Source organism: Podarcis gaigeae, assembly GCF_964106915.1.
Source record: "Podarcis gaigeae genome assembly, chromosome: 4".
Classification (NCBI taxonomy): Eukaryota; Metazoa; Chordata; class Lepidosauria; order Squamata; family Lacertidae; genus Podarcis; species Podarcis gaigeae.
In genome coordinates, this window is record NC_139677.1 from 103,968,714 (window position 1) to 103,987,886 (window position 19,173).

General features: G+C 47.0%; 2 protein-coding genes across 4 annotated transcripts in view; both read right to left on the bottom strand.

Annotated features, from left to right (window-relative positions):
* Positions 1 to 2,718: 2,718 nt before the first annotated feature.
* LOC310844057 (transmembrane O-methyltransferase homolog) lies at positions 2,719 to 10,561 on the bottom strand (the record flags this gene model as incomplete). The annotated part of the gene is made up of 3 exons (XM_083737661.1): positions 2,719 to 3,160; positions 6,290 to 6,486; positions 10,300 to 10,561. 3 exons carry the CDS (start codon positions 10,559 to 10,561, stop codon positions 2,840 to 2,842), a joined length of 780 nt encoding a protein of 259 aa, XP_083593787.1. The 3' UTR covers positions 2,719 to 2,839.
* Positions 10,562 to 18,055: 7,494 nt separating this feature from the next.
* LOC310843682 (secreted frizzled-related protein 2-like) overlaps positions 18,056 to 19,173 on the bottom strand; it is a 246,280-nt gene continuing 245,162 nt past the window's right edge. For all 3 annotated transcript variants that reach the window (XM_083737332.1, XM_083737331.1, XM_083737330.1), the window contains exon 4: positions 18,056 to 19,017. In XM_083737332.1, coding sequence (XP_083593458.1) covers positions 18,707 to 19,017 — 311 coding nt within the window. In that variant the 3' untranslated portion in view covers positions 18,056 to 18,706. The remainder of the gene's footprint in view (positions 19,018 to 19,173) is intronic.

Below are 19,173 nucleotides of genomic sequence, written 5' to 3' on the forward strand. Positions count from 1 at the left end.
CAGGTAGATGACACTGGAGAAGCATTTTCTGATACTACACTGTACAGAAGTGTGCTAGGCAAGCTAAACTTCATTGCCAGATGTTCAAGACCTGACATTGCTGTTAGCTGTAATTTGCTAAGCAGACAAGTCAACAATCCTACTGTTAAGGATTGGAAAGCTCTGAAACGCATAGCGCGGTATTTGAAAGGCACTATGCATTACAGACTGAGATTTAACAATCAGAAGTCTGGTGGTCTTGAGATATTTGCAGATGCAAGTTTTGGAAGTGACACTACAGACAGGAAAAGTACGTCTGGAGTTTGCTATAAGTACAATCAGGGTCTATTTGATTGGTCATGCAAGAAGCAAACAACAGTTAGCTTAAGTACTTGTGAAGCTGAACTGAATGCACTGTCTTATTCACTTAAGGATTGTGAATGGTTGTTACAATTGTGCAAAGACATAAAAATTCCTGTCAAATGTCCAATCCAGGTTTACCAGGACAACAAAGCATGTTTGGCTTTGCTGAATTCTGAAGGTTGTAAGCAAAGCACGAAGCACTTGCAATTGAAGTTGCAACATGCTAGGGAACGTATTCAAAAGGGACTCGTAACGGTGTCCTATATGCCAGGTAATGAAATTCCTGCTGATGTATTGTCCAAGATTGTATCAAGGGATCAACACTGTATCTATGTGCAGAAGTTGGGTTTGTACTGATATTGTACGAACACGCTGCCCAGTGATGTTCACAGAAAGGGGGAGGATGTTGGTTTCTGCTTCCTTCACTGAGCAGCGAAGTGCTTGTCACAAGACAATGTTTACATTCCACAGTCAAGTGCTGTTGGGTTTTCTCACGGGAAAGGAGACTGGATGTGACGTACACTGGTTTCCTGTTTTTCACTGTTCTTTGCAGTTCAGTGTGATTCTCTCCGTGCTTTAGAGGAGAGAGGATGCCTTTCTCTGCTCCGGCAGAGGGAAGATGTTTTTCTGTAAATTACCAGCTTTGAAGTGTAAATAAAGTAATATAGAGCATGTTGGCACGTACTTTTCATCATTCCGCTGTGCACTGGACACTGCTTATCTCCGTCCTTTAATTGTAAAGCCCCATCAATTTGCCCCTGGTATTTTGTTCAGAATGAAAAAAAGACAGTTGGAGTCAGGGCAGATCATTTTATTCTCTGCAATCATTCCAGTTAGATTTCTAAATATAATTCACAGTGTTTCCCTCTTGCCTTCTTTTTGAACCACCTTGAACTAGACTGAGGTCTGTTAATCAGTTCCAATCTAGAAATCTCAGTGCTTTTTTTTGTTTGCTGGCAGAGAAGATTTCAAACTGCCAGTTGATAATTGTGACATCCAAATAGCTCACTTGCCTCAATGCTAGCATCTGGCAAGGCCTGCCTTGGGGAACTCAGATCTGCATTCCCCAGTGACTCAAACTAAATAAAGAAATAAATAGATCAGCTTGAAAACTGGCCGGTCTTGCTCTAGGAGATGAGTGTTGGCAGGTCTTCAGAACTCACCCCAAAACAGGAAATTTGCATGAGAACAAAGTCATTTTGCTTTCGTTATATTCGTGCCATTTCCATGGCTGTTTTCAGGGGTGTGCAAACCAGGACAGGATCTTCCTTTGCTCTTCCTCCCATTCCCACCCATTCCCACCACCCTTCTGAGTAATACCCCTCCCCAACTTCTCACTATATAGAAGGGTCTGGAAACTTCTGTTTCAGTGTATCTGAAGAAGTGTGCATGCACACGAAAGCTTATACCAAGAACTGACTTAGTTGGTCTTTAAGGTGCTACTGGAAGGATTTTTTTTGTTTTGACTAGTAAAAGCAATCAGTGACCATTGTCAGGTGGTCAGGGGGGGTGGTCTTGGGCTACAGTGTGGGCAATTTCAAAACTCTATATAAGGCCTTGCGCACCATTGTTCAGGGTTCTCCCTCCTGTGTGTGGTGAGAGGGGACCTCTTACAACCGTTCCTTGAAGATCAGGCTTATTAGCCGCTTTGCTTCTGTTAACAGAGAATTCTGAGGGCTCCCTTGGACAAAAAAAACCAAGGACACCAGCCAGGAATACCAGAGCAAAACAGCAGCCAGTAGGCTTGGTCTTTATTGAAGACTGTTGTGACAGGACTCCCACAAGGTGGAACAAGATGGAAGCCCCAAACAAAAGAAGACCCCAACTTTTATTAGCTACTACTCCCCCATACTACACCCCAAAGACTACATCATAACTACATCATGACTACATCATTGACACATCACAAAGAGGAGGGGTTCAGGGAGGAGTTGTGGTGGTAACCTGAGTGTCTTGTCACCTGTCCGGTTCCTCCTTTCCCCCTCCCCATGATTACATTCCTGAGGACAAAGAGGAGTTCACAGTTTCCTGCCCCCAGAGGGAAGGGCTGGTCACTGTCCTTTGTTTCAGTCTATGCTGAATCCACTTCCATATGCAGGTCCTTTGTGAGTGTAATGATCTTCTGCCTAGGACCATCAAGGTTGGCATGCCAACTGGGTAGGGCTCCCTGCGGACGTGTTGGCTGCCTTGTGTCAAGTCACCCTCCTTTGATTGTCCGTCCTTCATGGTGTAAAATAAAAGTGGAACGGTACAGATCCGATGTACGGCTGATTTTCTATGAACTTATAATAGAAGTGTCACGTATGTCGTGTGTGTGTGTCATGTTTGTACAAACTGAATGATTTGGGGTGGTGGTTCTGCAACACTTCTCAATATTCTCTGGTTGGCCTCTGCTATTTCCTCCTACCGATATGGGACCCACTTAAGGACTCTGTATGGGCTCTGGAAGACCCCATAAGGGAAACGGAGCAGTTTTTCCTATAACTGACATCTCCTATCACTGGAGACCCACCCAGGTGAGCTGGGCCATGCCGTCGGGGATGGCCCGGAAGTACTGCAGGCTGGTCCTGTGAATCCTCCACTTATACTTGCCACAGGCCTTGACGTACTGCATGAAATGAGGCGCGCCGGGGAAGATGATGTTGTCGGCCACGATGGTGGCCCCTTCCAGGAGGAGGTCGTGGGCCTCCAACAGCTGCAGGTCTCTCAGGTAGCAGCGCTTCCAGTGGTCCATGAAGATGAAGTCCACGTGGCTCAGCCCGTATTTCTCCTTCAGCTGGGGGATGACTTCCTGTGAGGGTCCCCGGATGAGCTCCACCTGCGCAAGAGAAGCGGTTGAAAGAGAGGCAGAGGCATTTCTGTTAAGTACTGTTGGCATGGACATCCCAAATGCATTCAGGGAGGTATTTTACATGCGACGGCTGCAGCTCGGGCTTTGGTGGCAAAGGGGTGGAAGGAAGAAGAAGCCCCGACAATAACAGATTGGCATAACAAGCTACAAGAATTTGCTGAAATGGCGCAGTTGACAAATAGCTGGAGAGGCAACTCAAAACAAAAATTTATGGAAAAGTGGGATAGGTGTAAGATATATGTTCAAAAATACAGTAAAGGCTCGCTATCAAGGCTAGCGTTCGATTGACGTTGGAGAGAGACTGAGTTGAGAAATAAGACCAAGGGTACATATTGACATAGGAATGTATTAGATAAAATGTAAAGAAATATACAATAATAAGAGTACATTCATTTGTAAAAAAGGAATATACAATGGGATAGAAAGGAAGTCCAAAGTGTTGGTACATATAAGATTTTGGGAAAGTTTTTTGTCCTGGTTTTTCTTTTCTTTTCGTATATAAACTTTGTATACATGTTGAAAATGATAGTATAATAAGCCTTGTGATGTAATGTGATAATGTTTACCGATGTAACGTAAGAACTTTAATAAATAAATAAATAAAATTAAAAAGAAAGAAAGAGAGGCAGGCTGCCACCAGGATCCACCCACAGGGAAATCTGCCCATGGGCCCATCTAGCCCAGTACTGCCTGCACTGACTGCCAGCAGCGGCTCTGTGGGATCTCAGGCAGGGAGTCATGTTTCAAGAGAAATGGTTAACAAACTTAAAAACTGATGTCTGCAGAGGGGATATGTGGATTGAAAATGTATTGCATTGTATTGTATTGTAACTTTTGAATAAAGGTGGTTTCTTTATTTTAAAAAAAGGGGAAAATATATGTAAATATTTTGAAGTTTAATAAAAATTTGACAAAGATTCACACTCTTGGGAGTGTGAATCTTTCCTTCTGATGGCTCCAGTTTGCCCTGCTTGATTGTGAGTGTGGTGTAGTGGTTAAGAGCGATAGACTCGTAATCTGGGGAACTGGGTTCGCGTCTCCGCTCCTCCACCTGCAGCTGCTGGGTGACCTTGGGCCAGTCGCACTTCTCTGAAGTCTCTCAGCCCCACTCACCTCACAGAGTGATTGTTGTGGGGGAGGAAGGGAAAGGAGATTGTTAGCCGCTTTGAGACTCCTTAAAGGGAGTGAAAGGCGGGATATTAAATCCAAACTCTTCTTCTTCTTCTTTTTCTTCTGTGTCTCAGGCCAGGGCTAGCTAGCCTTGGAGGTTTTGCTCTTAGGGGTGTTACAAGAATTTTAAGGTCTCCCAATATAGAATAAATATTCATAAATGCACACATATCTAAATATATGAACCATGTGTCTGAAATAGTGTGGGAGAGCAATCCTGAAGCCATTTTGACTCTCCCAATGACCTCAAATATTCCTCTGCAGTAAGGGAGGCAAATCAAGAAAGCCTTCCTATTGTCCTTTTGATTGCAAATCCTGTCTTAAGGGTGTACTTGTGTATGAATAGGGTGAGCCTATGACTTGGGATTCAGGAACTAAAGTATTTACCATCACAAAAGAATGGCCCCTCTGCCCAGGTAAAGCAAACAGTGACCATTATCAGGTATCCAGGCAGACAGGATTTCTGCTGTAGACCTGCCTCCTCCTGCAATGTATGTATCATGTTTTGGGGTGGTGGTCTTGGGCTACAGGGTGGACAATTTCAAAATTGCTGCATGTGAAGGGGGCATCCTGTTGCAACAGTTCAATAAAGATCAGGCTCACTAGTCGCTTTGCTTCTCAATATACAGTCATACCTCATGTTACATTTGCTCCATGATATTTTTTTCAGGTTGCGTCCCGCGGCGACCTGGAAGTACGGGAAAGGGTTGCTTCCGGGTTTCGCCGCTCACGCATGCGCAGATGCACAAAATGACGTCATGCGCAGAAGCGGCGAATCGCAACCTGCGTGTGAGCAGATGCGCGGTTGTGGGTTGCTGTCAGAGCCGCCCCTAGGTCCCAGCTCACAAAGGACCAACGCCCGGCTGTAGTTATTTACAAAAGTCTTTATTGAAGTCCAGTTTCCATTTCAAAGCCGGAGCATGCTGCTCTACGTCTTAAAGTCTAGACCGGCGAAGTTCCGTCTGAGTCTCCTCCCCCCTGACACCAGTTTAAGACCCTAGCCTTGCTCCACCTCTTCCTTAGCTCCTTCCTCCTCTGGGCCCTCCTGCCCGCTGGGGTTTCATCCTTTCTGGACTCTTCTGACGCTGACCCCCCTGATTCTTGCCCCTCCTTCTGGCGGGCTTTAGGTAACCTTCCTCTCGACCGTTCCCTCGCTCTCCGATGGAGGCGTGGTCAACCCTGACTCATCTTCTCTCGCTGGTGGTGAATACGCTGGCCCTGATATCTGGGACTCTTCCCCCCCACTACGCTCTGGAGGGGAAGCTGGTCCTGATTTCCAACTGCTGCTCTGGGAGTCCCCGCTGGCCCCTTGCTTCTGGTGTGTCCCCCTTGGGGCCCCCCTTGCCCTGGCCATCGGCGCCCCCTTCTGTGAATCTTTCGATTCGCTGGAGAGGCTCATGGAATCTCTCGGGCTACTGTCCTCTTCTCCTGCGCTGCCCTCAGATTGCTCCCCCTCGCTCTCCATCTCCTCCCCTCCCTGCGCTCCCGCTGCATCCCTGACAGTTGCGTTCTATTCATGTTGTGAACGGGCCTCCGGAATGGATCCTGTTTGCAACCAGAGGTACCACTGTACTCTGGTTGACCTCTGTTATTTCCTCCTACTGATGGGCAACCTGCTATATGGGCTCTGGAATACCCCAAAAGAGAAAAGGAGCACTTTTTCTTATAACGGGAAAAACAGAAAATGCCATGTCCTCCTCTGCCTGCCTGCCACGCGGCTGCAGTTACGTGCCTGGCCGTGGCACAACAGACTCACGGCAGAGAGGAGAGGAAGCACAAACAAGCACAGGAGGTGAATCTGCCGCGTTCCCCAGCCCTCCAGAGCCTGCCACCCTAAGGCAACCAACCGCCTCACTTTCCCTCTAGCTCTGCCCCCCGCCCCCCATCAGCTTGGCAAGGGCAGCTGTGGAAGCCCAAGGCACTCACGGTGTCATCGTCGAAGCCAGCCAGGCGAATGACCTTCTCGGCCACGGCCGCTTTGCGCTCGTCCATCTCCACAGTGTACAGCCGGGCGCCCAGTGGCAACAGCTGCGCGATGAGGATGGTGGCGTATCCGCAGTAGGTGCCCAGCTCCAAGACTCGGAGGGGAGCCTTCTCATAGATCAGCCGCTCCAGGATCTTGGCTAGAAGGCATCAAATCAAGGTTGTGTTTGGGGTGAGGGAGGATGTAGGGTGCCCAGCAGCCAGCCACCTCTTCCCAATTTATTCCCTGCGGTTATTCTAAGACAGCGTTCTCCAAGATGGTGCCCTCCACGGGGCTGGCCAGGACTGTTGGGAGCCAGAGTATGAAATCTCAGGAGGGCACCGTCCTTGGGGAAGGCTGTGAAACCCAAAAGCCCACCAAGGCGATAATATTACTAGCGAAGAATTGGAAGAAACAAGATTTACCAACTATAGAAGAATGGCACACAAAGATGATGGACTATATGGAACTTGCCAAATTGACCGGGAGACTCCGAGACCAGAGAGAAGAGACGGTTGAAGAAGACTGGAAGAAGTTTAAAGAATATTTGGAAAAAAATACGTTAATATTTAAATCTTAGAATAGCTTTGGAAGTGGATATAGGCTGTAGGGTTAGAAGTAGAAGACAGTGTGTTTTAAAATAGTATTATTAGTAAGTGATGAAATGTGAAATTTTTAAAGGTAAAAGTAAGTGTGATAAAAAAATGGTTAAAATTTATGATATATGAAACTGCTAAAGATGAGGTAAAATGAAAATCAGATGGGGGACTTGGGGAAGCTCACCTAATAATAATGTTTTGAAAAAATAAGGGTAAGACAAGAATTTGTATTGTTTGTATTTCTGTTTGTATTGTTTATTTGTGTTATAAAATGAATAAAAAAAATTGGGGGGGAGCCCACCAGGGCCCTACGAATAGCCGCTGCCTTCACAGTCCGAGGGCTAAAGTCTCGTGCGGCGTGTATAGCTGTAGAAGCTATTTGGGGCCTGCTAATTTTGGCCGGCCGGACTTAGGCAGCTCAGTCTCCTGCCTGGATCAAGGCAGAAAGTTATCCTCTGGCTCGAAGCCCAAGGCTTTAGTGCTGTGGTTCCTCCGTGCCAGAGGTAAAGACTCTCTGCCCGTGCTCAGAGACAATCTCTCCTCTTAGCTGGCTGGAGCGTGGTGCTGATAACGCCCAGGTTGCAGGTTCAATCCCCGCAAGGGGGGCCGGACTACATGATCCTCAGGGTCCCTTGCAACTCTAGAATTCTAAGGGATGTGCTGTGACGCCGAAACCCAGTTGGCAGGCAGCTTCAGTGTGCCAGCAGCCAATGCAACAGGGCACAACACTATTTACAGCTGCGCTGTTGGCTCCTCGACCAGAAACTGGCACAAAGCAACCAAAAGTCTATTAACATGATTCTTTGCTTGTGTTGGCTTGTGGGGTGGGCCCTCTGGGAGGGGGTGGGAATCGCTTCCGCCGTGAATCTTGGCTCACTGAAATGCTTTGAAACTTCATCCTTTGAAAACCAACCAATTCCTGGGTGAGTTTGAAAGCTGCAATAAATTGTGAGGGAACACCTGGGACCGGATGCCACCGGCTCTTACGACTCTCTTTTACAATCGTATACTGAGTGTCTTGCAGCAAAAGGGGGAACTATAACGTAATAGTAATTATAATGCAAATAACATGCGTATGCTATAAGCCCTATATAACTTAATAATAATTGTAATGCAAATTAATGCAATAATCAGTCCCTAAAAACAGCCCAGGTGCATCAGGGCTAAAAGATGTTTCAAAGTGAATAATTAAAAGAGATGGTGAGCTTAGAAGCTCATTGTAACCAGGTTGTTTTCAATAACTGTTATATAGGTGCCTGGCCCGATTGCTGTAAATCAGGCATGCCCAAAGTCTGTTTCGGGGGGCATAATCCGGCCCGCCGGTCGATTGAATCTGGCCCCTGTGGCAGTTTATTATTGGTCTCAACTAGGGCCAGGGCCTTTTCAGTACTGGCCCCGACTTGGTGGAACGCTCTGTCACAAGAGACCAGGACCCTGCGGGACTTGACATCTTTCCGCAGGGTCTGCAAGATGGAGCTGTTCTGCCTGGCCTTTGGTGTGGACTCAGTCTGACCCTTATGTTTCCCTCCCCTTATAGTTTTGATGAATGGGCTACTTTTAAAATGAGGCTGCATTTTAACCTGTATTTTAAATTGGAGTTGTTCCCCCCCCCCCCCGTTATGTTTTTCCTGTAATTTTACTGATGTTAGCAGCTCTGAGCCCTGGCAGGGGAGGGCAGGGTATGCGTAAATAAAAAAATTTATTATTATTAATTATTATTAATTTCCTGGGGTAAAAGCCTAAAAAAAAACCTCAACAACTTCAATCCTAAAAGAAGCTCAACAGCTTCTATTCTTAAAAAAGCTCAACAATTTTGGTTGGCCCTTTGGTTGGCCCTTCACTTCATCAAATCTGGCCCTCTTTGAAAAAGTTTGGACATCACTGCTGTAAATGGCAGGGTGTTGGACTAGATGATGCTTAGGACCCCTTTCCAACTCTGCAATTTTGTGGTTCTACATTCCTTAATGGTTGCCGCGGTCTCTCTGGTCTTTGGCACAGCCTTCTACCAAAGGCGGTCTGGAGCACTTTAAATAGGCAGAAAGAAAGAGGGATCGTGTGACCTGGCCTTATCTATTTGCGATTTGTGCTTCTAGCCTGCCCTTCACCAAATATTTCCAGGGCAGGTTACTGATTACTGCAACTGACATTAGTACAACGTATGCCCAAATTTCTATCTAGACTAAAACCACAAAAAAACGGCCACAGCTATAAATAAAAAACTCTGATTCGGGATCAGCAGTTTTCCTGCCTGCTTTAGAAGTTTGATTGCTTCCGCTATGATCTGCTTCTAAATGTGTAGATATGCCGTATTGGCCTGAATATAAGCCTCACTTTCCCCCCAAAATTCTGACCGTGATAAGTTACAGTGTGGCTTAAATTTGCAACCTTATAAAAAAGGGCTTTTATGATATCGCTGCTGAAACAGACATACGGTAAAACGAAGGGTGTGAGTGACTGCGGAATTTTAAGAGAGCGGCTTATATTCTGGTATTGTCTTTTTTTTTCTCTCTCTCCCCCCCCCTTTGAATTTTAAAGGTGCGACTTATATTCAGGTGCGGCTTATATTTGGGCCAATATGATACATCTAATAAAACAGCATCTTGAAGGGGCAACAGGAAGTTAAAAAACTACAGAATTCTCTCCCCCAGGAGGCAGTGAGGGCCACCAGTTCGGATGACTTTAAAAGAAGATTCGACAAATTCACGGAGGAGACATGGTGGCTATTTTCTTTCTCTGCTGTTGTGCCTCTGAAGGGACCCAAGGATCATCTAGTCCAACCCCCTGCAATGATCTAGCATGGCTCTCCTTATGTCAGGCATGTGCAAAGTCTGTTTTGGGGGTCTAATCTGGCCCACTGGTCAATTTAACCCAGAGTAAAATTGTAAAAAAGCTCAACAACGTCAGTCCTAAAAAAAGCTCTGGCCGGCCCTCACGCATGTTCACTTCATCAAATCTGGCCCCCTTTGAAAAAAGTTTGGGCACCCCTGCTTATGTTCTTACAAGTGTGCGCTCTCCCTCTCATTACAGTTAGACCTAAGAAGAGCCCATTCCCTGGAACTCCCCGCCACTTGATTAAGTCAAGGGGCCAAGGCAATCGCATCGTGTCTCAGGCCTTCAACATGGGGTAGGTTGTTCAAAAAGAAACAGAGGCAAATTAAAAACAAACGGATCCGGGCTTCCTCACTGCATTCCCATCCCATCCAACATTTCTCTGGCGAAAATAGGGACGTCCTATTCCATCCCCTCTGACAGTTCTCCAATAAAAACAAGGAGGTCCTATTCCATTTCTCCCATGAAAACAGGGACATCCTATTCCATCCCCTCCAACATTTCTCCCATGAAAACAGGGACATTCCTCCGTCCCCATCGCACACCTTTCTGGGGTCCCAGGTTGCTGAGATACTCGCAGTGGTAGCTCCAGTGGTCAAAGGTCTCCAAGATGTGCTGGGGGTCTCCCGGGATGGTGTGGGTCAAGACGTACTGGAAGGCCCTCTCTTCCTTGGGGATGCCCGTCAGGTAGTCTCGCACCCGCCGCACCAGCACCGCCCGGTAAAAGAGGCAGAAGTAGTGCCGGTAGCGGATGAGCAGCGTCACCACGAAAGGGATGAACGCCAGCGCAATAGCCGGGGAGACCATGGCGGTGTGTCGAGAAGCCGGCTGCCGTCCTCAGACCTGTGGGAGAGACAAGCAGGGCAGGGAAGGCCTGGGCGACACCCCCAAATTCTGGATCAGCCTGCAGTCTCATGTTTACTTCCCTGGAAGCAAACTTCACAGATCTGGATGGGACTTACTTCTGAGTAGACATGAATAGACACTGTTAGTCCCTTTTATATGTCTTGGGCCCAGGCTATCTGAAGGAGCGTTTTATCCCAAACGAATCTGCCCAGGGGAGAAGCCCTTCTCTCTGTCCCACCACCCTCTCAGACATCTTTGGTGGGGATGCAGGAGAGAACCTTCTTGGTGAAGAAAGAAGAAGAAGAAGAGGAGGAGGAGGAGTTTGGATTTGATATCCCGCCTTATCACTACCCAGGACTGAGAGACTTCAGAGAAGTGTGACTGGCCCAAGGTCACCCAGCAGCTGCATGTGGAGTAGCAGGGAAGCGAACCCAGTTCACCAGATTACGAGTCCACCACTCTTAACCACTACACCAACTCTTCTAAGCCCACATCCCCAGCCTGTTCACATTCCTGTCTACTCTGGCTTGGTCACGTCCACAGAATGGAAGATGGCAGGGTCCCTGAGGACGTGCTCTACCGGGAGCTGGCTTCAGGCAGAAGGTCCGCTGGCAGACTAACTCTGCACTACGAAGATGTCTGCAAACATGATATTAAGGCTGGCAACACCAACCCAGCCTTGTGGGAATCCCTTGCGGACGACCGCAGTGCCTGGAGACAGTCAGGTTGTGCATCTGTAGCAGTGACCAGAGGAGGAATGACCTCTGGTAGGAGAGCAGAGAGAAGAAACGCCCGGGTGCATCTGCAACAACACAACCGGACCCCTTCCTCTGCTCCAGCTGCAACAAAACATGTCTCTCCTCTATCAGTCTCTACAGTAGGCACTGCAGCTTTCCAGCAGTTTGACTTCAGCCCCAAAGGCACACTCCTCCATTGGTTGTAGAGTCTGGCACTCTAACCACTACACCTCACAGCCAGTGAGACCCCCCCCAACTGCATTATTCCAAAGCATGTAACTTTTCTAAAAAACCACATCCAGCTTAAGTGCTGGCTGCCTGCCTTGCTTTTAAGAGACCTCCGATATAGATAGGTGCGTCTTTTGAATTTGGTACCCACATCAACTCTTCTGGGTGGGGATAGTTCAGTAACATCAGTGCCAGCCGTCATTGGACAGATATAGTTCGCCATAAGGTGGTCATTCAGCATGTGAAATTGAAGAGGCAACTATTATCTGGCGGTCATTTTATCATCAGAAGGGAATGGGCAGCGGCAGTGGCGTAGCGTGGGTTGTCAGCACCCAGGGCAAGGCAAATAATTTGCGCCCCCTAACCCTGAGTGAGCCAGGTAGGGGCAGAGAGCTGCGAGTGCGAGCGCCTCCCCCAGATGTTGCGCCCGGTGCGGCCGGCCCCCCCCTGCACCCCCCACGCTACGCCACTGGGCAGCAGGGATCCAAAAAGACGAATAAATAACCTAATGTGTTTTGCAAAGAACTTTTGGGGGTAGGATCTGTGTGGGGCAGTTTAACAGAATGAGTAATAAACCAAAGGGAATTGGTTTCCTCACGGATTCTGAGCTCTGGGAGTGACCAAGAACCAGTGGTATGTAGTGGTTAGAGCAGGGGTAGGCAACCTAAGGCCCGGGGGCCAGATGCGGCCCAATCGCCTTCTCAATCCGGCCCACGGACAGTCTGGGAATCAGCATGTTTTTACATGAGAAGAATGTGTCCTTTTATTTAAAATGCATCTCTGAGTTATTTGTGGGGCATAGGAATTCGTTCATTTTACTCTCCAAAATATAGGCCAGCCCCCCTCATGGTCTGAGGGATGACGGACCGGCCCACAGCTGAAAAAGGCTGCTGACCCTTGGGTTAGAGTGCCGGACTAAGACTTTGGAGAGACCAGGGTTCAAATTCCCACTTGAAGCTCGCTGGGTGTGACTTTGGGGGCCAGTCGCTGCCTCTCAGCCTGCCCTACCTCACAGGGTTGTTGTGGGGATTAAATGAGGAGGGGGAGAATCGCGCACACCTTCCTTAGAGAAAAAGGCGATGCAGCAAATGAATAAAAATTCTTCCTCTCCTCTCTGCCTCACCTGAAACAACAGAGGCAGCGCTTCCGCCAGGATGCTGAGGGCACAGGTGTGTGGGGGGGGGAGAGGCAATTCTTACCTGCTCGATTTGTGTCCCACCTGGAGGCTGGGATGCAGAGCCCCTCTTGACTCCCCTAGGCGTCTGGGGCGAGAGGCCGAGCGGAGCAGCATCCCTCCTGCCCAGAGCCATAAATGATGGATGGTGTCACCTAAGCTGCCTCTTGGGTTTCGCTTTGCACCTGCTGTCATCCTGGCACAGGTGACAAGGCAGAGGGAGCTCCGCTTCCGAGGGAAAGGTGGAGGCCCCTGAAGCCTCAGCAGAAGCGAAATAAGCGGCTTCGCAGGGTTACTGGGAGGATAAAAGGAGGGGAGCTATATCTATGAACCTTTGCATGAAGGGTGGCTCAATAATAATAATAATAATAATAATAATTTATTATTTGTACCCCGCCCATCTGGCTGGGTTTCCCTAGCCACTCTGGGCAGCTTCCAACAAAGATTAAAAATACATTAAAATGTCACGCATTAAAAACTTCCCTAAACAAGGCTGCCTTCAGATGTTTTCTAAAAGTCAGGTAGTTGTTTATTTCTTTGACATCTGAAGGGTGTTCCACAGGGCGGGCGCCACTACCGAGATGGTCCTCTGCCTGGTTCCCTGTAACTTGGCTTCTCGCACTGAGGGACCCGCCAAAAGGCCCTCGGCGCTGGACCTCAGTGTCCGGGCTGGAGATGCTCCTTCCGGTATACTGGACTGAGGCAGTTTAGGGCTTTAAAGGTCAACACCAACATTTTGAATTGTGCTCGGAAACGTACTGGGAGCCAATGTAGGTCTTTCAAGACGGGTGTTATGTGGTCTTGGCGGCCACTCCAAGTCTGGCTTGTCACCAGTCTGGTCACCAGTCTGGCTGCCACATTCTGGATTAATTGCAGTTTCCTGGTCGCCTTCAAAGGTAGCCCCACGTAGAGCGCATTGCAGTAGTCCAAGCGAGAGATAACCAGAGCATGCACCACTAGCCAGACAGTCTGCAGGCAGGTAGGGTCTCATCCTGCATACCAGATGGAGCTGGGAGACAGCTGCCCTGGACACAGAATTGACCTGCGCCTCCATGGACAGTGGTGAGTCCAGAATGACTCCCAGGCATGGCAATGCGTTCCAGCAATGGAGTGAGCCCTTTTTGCATCTATGTTCTTGATTAGGAGATTTTCAAAAACCAAATTCCTCAGCGTCAAAGAGCATAATTGGAAACACGTTGGAAAAATCTCATTTCACCTCAGTTGTTTTGGTTCCCTTTGATTTTTTTTTTTTTTTTTTTTGGCTTTTGCCAGTTGCCATATTTTTTATTATTATTATTATTATTATTATTATTATTATTATTATTATTATTATATAATATTTTTTATTGAGTTTGTAAAATACAGAAAAAAGAATAAAGAACATATTATAAGAGTAAAGTAGAAAGGTTACAAATTTTCTTGTTCTTTTTTCCAAATTTACTGGACTTCCCCACATCCTCCCAACCCTGCATTCTCTGTAATACATAACATCAGCAATTTGTTAACTTATTTCATTACTTGTTGTATCCTTCGTTTTATCATGTTACCCAATTTCAAATGTGTTATAACCCAAATCATGTACATTTTCATTTAAACACAATAAAGTTATTTCATTATTCTATCTCAGACTTCTTGTGCCTTAATTTTCATTTCTTTAGTTTAACCTTACTGAAGCTAGAGTTTCCTAAAAGGTGCATTTTTTAACATTCATACAGCTTATAGTGTTTTTCCAGATAGTCCTTAAATTTTTTCCAGTCCTCCTCGATTGTTTCTTCTCCCAAGTCTCGGATTCTGCCAGTCATTTCGGCCAGTTCCATGTAGTCCATCAACTGCGTGTGCCATTCCTCCAGTGTGGGTAAATCTTGTGTCTTCCAATGCTTTGCAGTCAGGATCCTTGCTGCTGTAGTAGCGTACATAAAAAAAGTTCTGTCCTTCTTAAGCACTCTCTGGTCCACCATGCCCAGGAGGAAGGCCTCTGGTTTCTTAGGTAAGGTAAATCTAAGTACCTTTTTTAGTTCATTATGAATCATCTCCCAAAAGGCCTTCACTTTCGGGCAGGTCCACCAGAGGTGAAAGAATGTCCCTTCCACCTCTTTACATTTCCAACATTTATTATCAGACAGGTGATATATCTTAGCAAGCTTGACTGGGGTCATGTACCACCGGTATATCATTTTCATAATGTTTTCCTTCAAGGCACTACATGCCGTAAATTTCATTCCGGTGTTCCATAACCTTTCCCAGTCTTCAAACATAATGTTATGCCCCAAATCCTGCGCCCACTTTATCATGGCGGATTTGACTGTCTCATCCTGAGTATTCCATTTAAGCAGCAGGTTATACATTCTCGAAAGTAGTTTACTTTTTGGTTCTAACAGTTCTGTCTCTAGTTTCGATTTTTCCACCTGGAATCCAACCTTCTTGTCTACTTTAAAAACTTCTTGAATTTGTGCATAATGCAACCAATCTCGCACCTTGTTTTTTAATTTTTCCAAGCTCTGCAACCTCCAATTGTCTCCAATCTTTTCAATAATTTCCCCATATTTAGGCCAATTGGCCTCCATGTTAGGTCTCTTACGTGCCTTGGCCTCCACCGGTGAGAGCCACCTCGGAGTCTTACTCTCCAATAAGTCTTTATATTTTGTCCAGACCGTTAAAATTGCTTGTTTTGGTTCCCTTTGAGAGGGGCCAGTTTCTTCTCCCCTGATCCCACCCGCATGATTGGGCTTGACCTGCTTCCTTTCAGCAGCTTTTAGGCCAAGATTAGCCCAGGCTGTGCATTTAGCCGGAACGCTGCGAGGAAAGGAGAAGCTGAGCCTGTTGAACTTCCGCCTGCCATTCAGCTTGCACCACTATTGTTGCTACAGTGCTCCCTCGGGTTAAGTACTTAATTCATCCCGGAGGTCCGTACTTGACCTGAAACTGTTCTTAACCTGAAGCACCACTTTAGATAATGGGGCCTCCCTCTGCCACCGCACGATTTCTGTTCTCATCCTGAGGTAAAGTTCTTAACCCAAAGTACTATTTCTGGGTTAGCGGAGTCTGTAACCTGAAGTGTATGTAACCCGAGGTACCACTGTATTTAATAAATTTGCTGGTGGCATCATTTTGCCCATGCTCAAGAACCACCACCAATGTTGTGGTGGCAAATGCCATCAGTTTGCAGGCTGGCTCACCGTCTCAGATTCCTTAAAAGACCAAGGCTGGCAGTGTAGTGGATAAGAGTGTCAGACTGGGACCTGGGAGAGACCCGGGTTCAGGTCCCCTCCCTCGGCCATGAAGCTCGATGGGTGAGCTTCAGGCACCAGTCACTGCCTTCTCTAAGCCTCATTGACCTCACAGACTTGTCGTAGGGATTGAATCAGTTGTCAGGGAGAGAACAACATGTGGCACCTCCTTGGAGGAAAAGGTGGGATATAAATGGAATACACAAATAATAAATAAGAGGAGCTCTGTGGATGAAGAGATGCTTAATGAACAGATCTTAACCTGAGAGAGACACTTATTTGACTTGTGGAACACATGTGCCTCTGAGTATGTGCAGAGTGCCTTTCCCCCTCATCACTGAGCTAACCAGAGCCTGCTCCTCCCCTTTTTCTCAATACACGTCTGAGTCCTTTCTGCTGAGGCCCCGTCCGACTTGAGCTTCCCTCCCAGCCAGAAACCAAGACAAAAGCACACCAAGTGGAAATGTAAAGAAAAAGAGGGTACCTTTTATCACATGTGGTGGACCTGCCCCAAGGTGAAAGACTTCTGGGAGAAGATTTATAATGAATTGAAAAAAATGTTGAAATATACATTTATTAAGAAACCAGAGGCTTTTCTTCTTGGAATAACAGGTCTGGAACTGCCCAAGAAAGATGCTAGATTGTTTTTGTATGCCACAACGGCAGCTAGAATTTTGTTAGCTAAGAATTGGAAAACACAAGAAGTCCCAAGAGTGGAGGAATGGCAGAGGAAGATGATGGACTTTTCGGAGCTAGCTGACCTGACTGGAAGAGTCCGCGACTAGGAGGAGGAGGAGTACCAGGAGGAATGGAAGAAATTCAAAGACTATTTACTGTATTTTTCACCCTATAGGACGCACTTTTCCTCTCCAAAAATGAAGGGGAAATGTGTGTGCGTCCTATGGGGCGAATGCAGTGCGCCTTCCCGCTATCCCCCGAACTGGTTTGGAGGCTGGCGGCAGGAAGAAGCCCCCTTCTCCCTGTTGCCAGCCCCACAAGCTGGGGGACAGTGGGGAGGCGCAGCGCGCCCAGGCTTAGCTTTGCGCAACTCTCCGCAAGCCGTGGGAGCCTGGCACTGGGCTCCCACGGCTTGCGGAGAGCTGCCTGTTCTGGGGGCTGGGGTTGGGGGAAGCTCGGGCTTCCCCCACCCCAGCCCTGCGCCTGGGGGAAAAATAATCCCCCCCTTTATTTCCTCCCCCCCCCAAAAAAATTAGGTTCGTCCTATGGGCCGGTGCATCCTATAGGGCGAAAAATACGGTAGTTAAATATGCCAAGATAACTAAACTGGAAAAACTTGCAAATACCAGATAGGCCTAGGATTTCAATATGTGATGTTAGAGAATAATATGTTTAAAGTTATAATGAAAAGGAAGAAAGATGTTAAGTGATTAAGTTAATTTTATGAGAAAATTGGTTTTGGAAAACTGTCACAATGAAATACACTGAAATTCAGCTAGGGGGATTTGAGGAAGTCACTTAACAATGTTACTAAGATTGGATTAAGTACAGTTAAGATGTATGTTTGTTTGTTTAAAAATTCTGGAAAATCAATTAAAAAATTTGGAAAAAATGCACACTAAGAACTCAGGCCAATGTAAGTTTCAATAGTGGGAGTGGTCCCTACTTGCAAATTAATAGTCATTTGTAACAAAAACTAATCCATTCAAAAGTATGTATTCCGAGAAGGATTACAAACTCAAATAGAGATTACAAACTCAAACTCATAAAGATATGTATAACACAATAATTCGTTACAGAATTAGAGATAAGAGTTTATGAGTAGAGATAAGTTCGTGTTAGTCCATAGTCAGATTCGACATGAAGGTATTAGTTTCAATCATTGAGGAGAAGTCAGAAGTCAATTATGGAACAGAAACCAGGGCAGGGCCCTGTTTCGACGTATTCATCTTCATCAGCTAATTTTTTAAAGGGTTGTGTAAGTTTGAAGACTTTCGGATAAATATATCCTGTTATTTTCTACGTTTCTCAGAGATAACAACTACATGTGGCCTGAGTTCTTGGTGTGCTTTTTTCTTGGTATATTTAATAACGAAGAACTCCAATTTATTTAACGTTAGAAACCAAGAAGGAGCTTTCACAAACGGCCGTATATTTATTGATTCATGTGTTGAAACAAAAGGTTTTAGTGGATAAACAAGTCACGAAATGTGAACACGCATTATAAAATGCTGGATTTCGGGGGGGAAATCACACACACACACACACCCCAGTAGTCTACTAATTTGAGGCTGGGGAGGGACAAATGTCTTTAGCACTGCTGTTTCCACGCAGAGGTAAATTCTAATTTGGATGGAAGTTTGGAATGGTGGCACCCTAGATCCGGAAACTGGCTGGCATGAGAGGCCTTTTGGCTAGGAAAGGAAGTTTTGTGCCTGAAACTGAGCATAATTTCTGCTCTTCTATGCCTCGCCTCTGCCAAGTTGCACCAGCGCATGGCACCTCTGTGTTTCTGGCGACGAACAAAGGCCACCTTCCCCAACCCCTCGCCAGTGAACTTTTATCCAATATTAGATACCATATTCTAATATGAAGTGTCGGGCACACCAGAAGCCCGGCTAAATCTAAACGCATTGTCTGGCTTGAATCATAGACGTGCAAAGTGGGAAGGGACCCCACAAGGTCATCCATCCCAACCCCCCGTGATGCAGGAATTCCACAGCAGAAGATAAATCTCAGAACCTGGTTGGGTGGGGAGGGGAGGAGGAAACGCTGCCGCCTCTTAGCACTGCATTTTCCGCACGGCCCTGGTGAACTTCTTCAGCTCCTTCTCCCCCCGCCGCCACCTCCTGACCCAGGAGAGGACGAGCCGGCCAGCTACCCTGTGCCCCATGGCAAGGACCACGGACCCAGGCTCTGCCGCCGTCACTTCCTCGCAGGAGCAGGCCTCTCCGTCGGTCAGCCACAGAACCGGCTTCTTCAGCTCTTCCTCCGACCAGCCGTCCTGCCTGTAAAGTGTGCGCCCTCGGAGGTCAGGGGTCACCTGGAGGTCTCCGTCGATGGCAGATGAAGATTTGATGCTCATTTTTAAGGCTGCGGGAGACAGGGAGACATGGGGGAAAGGGACAGGGTTAATGAGGAGGCTCCTCTGCAAGTTGGGTTTTTTTCCTCCTCGGTCCCTGCCGTCAAGGGCTGCCCCTGCAATTCCTGTACCCATAGCTGTCAATTTTTCCCTTTTCTTGCGAGGAA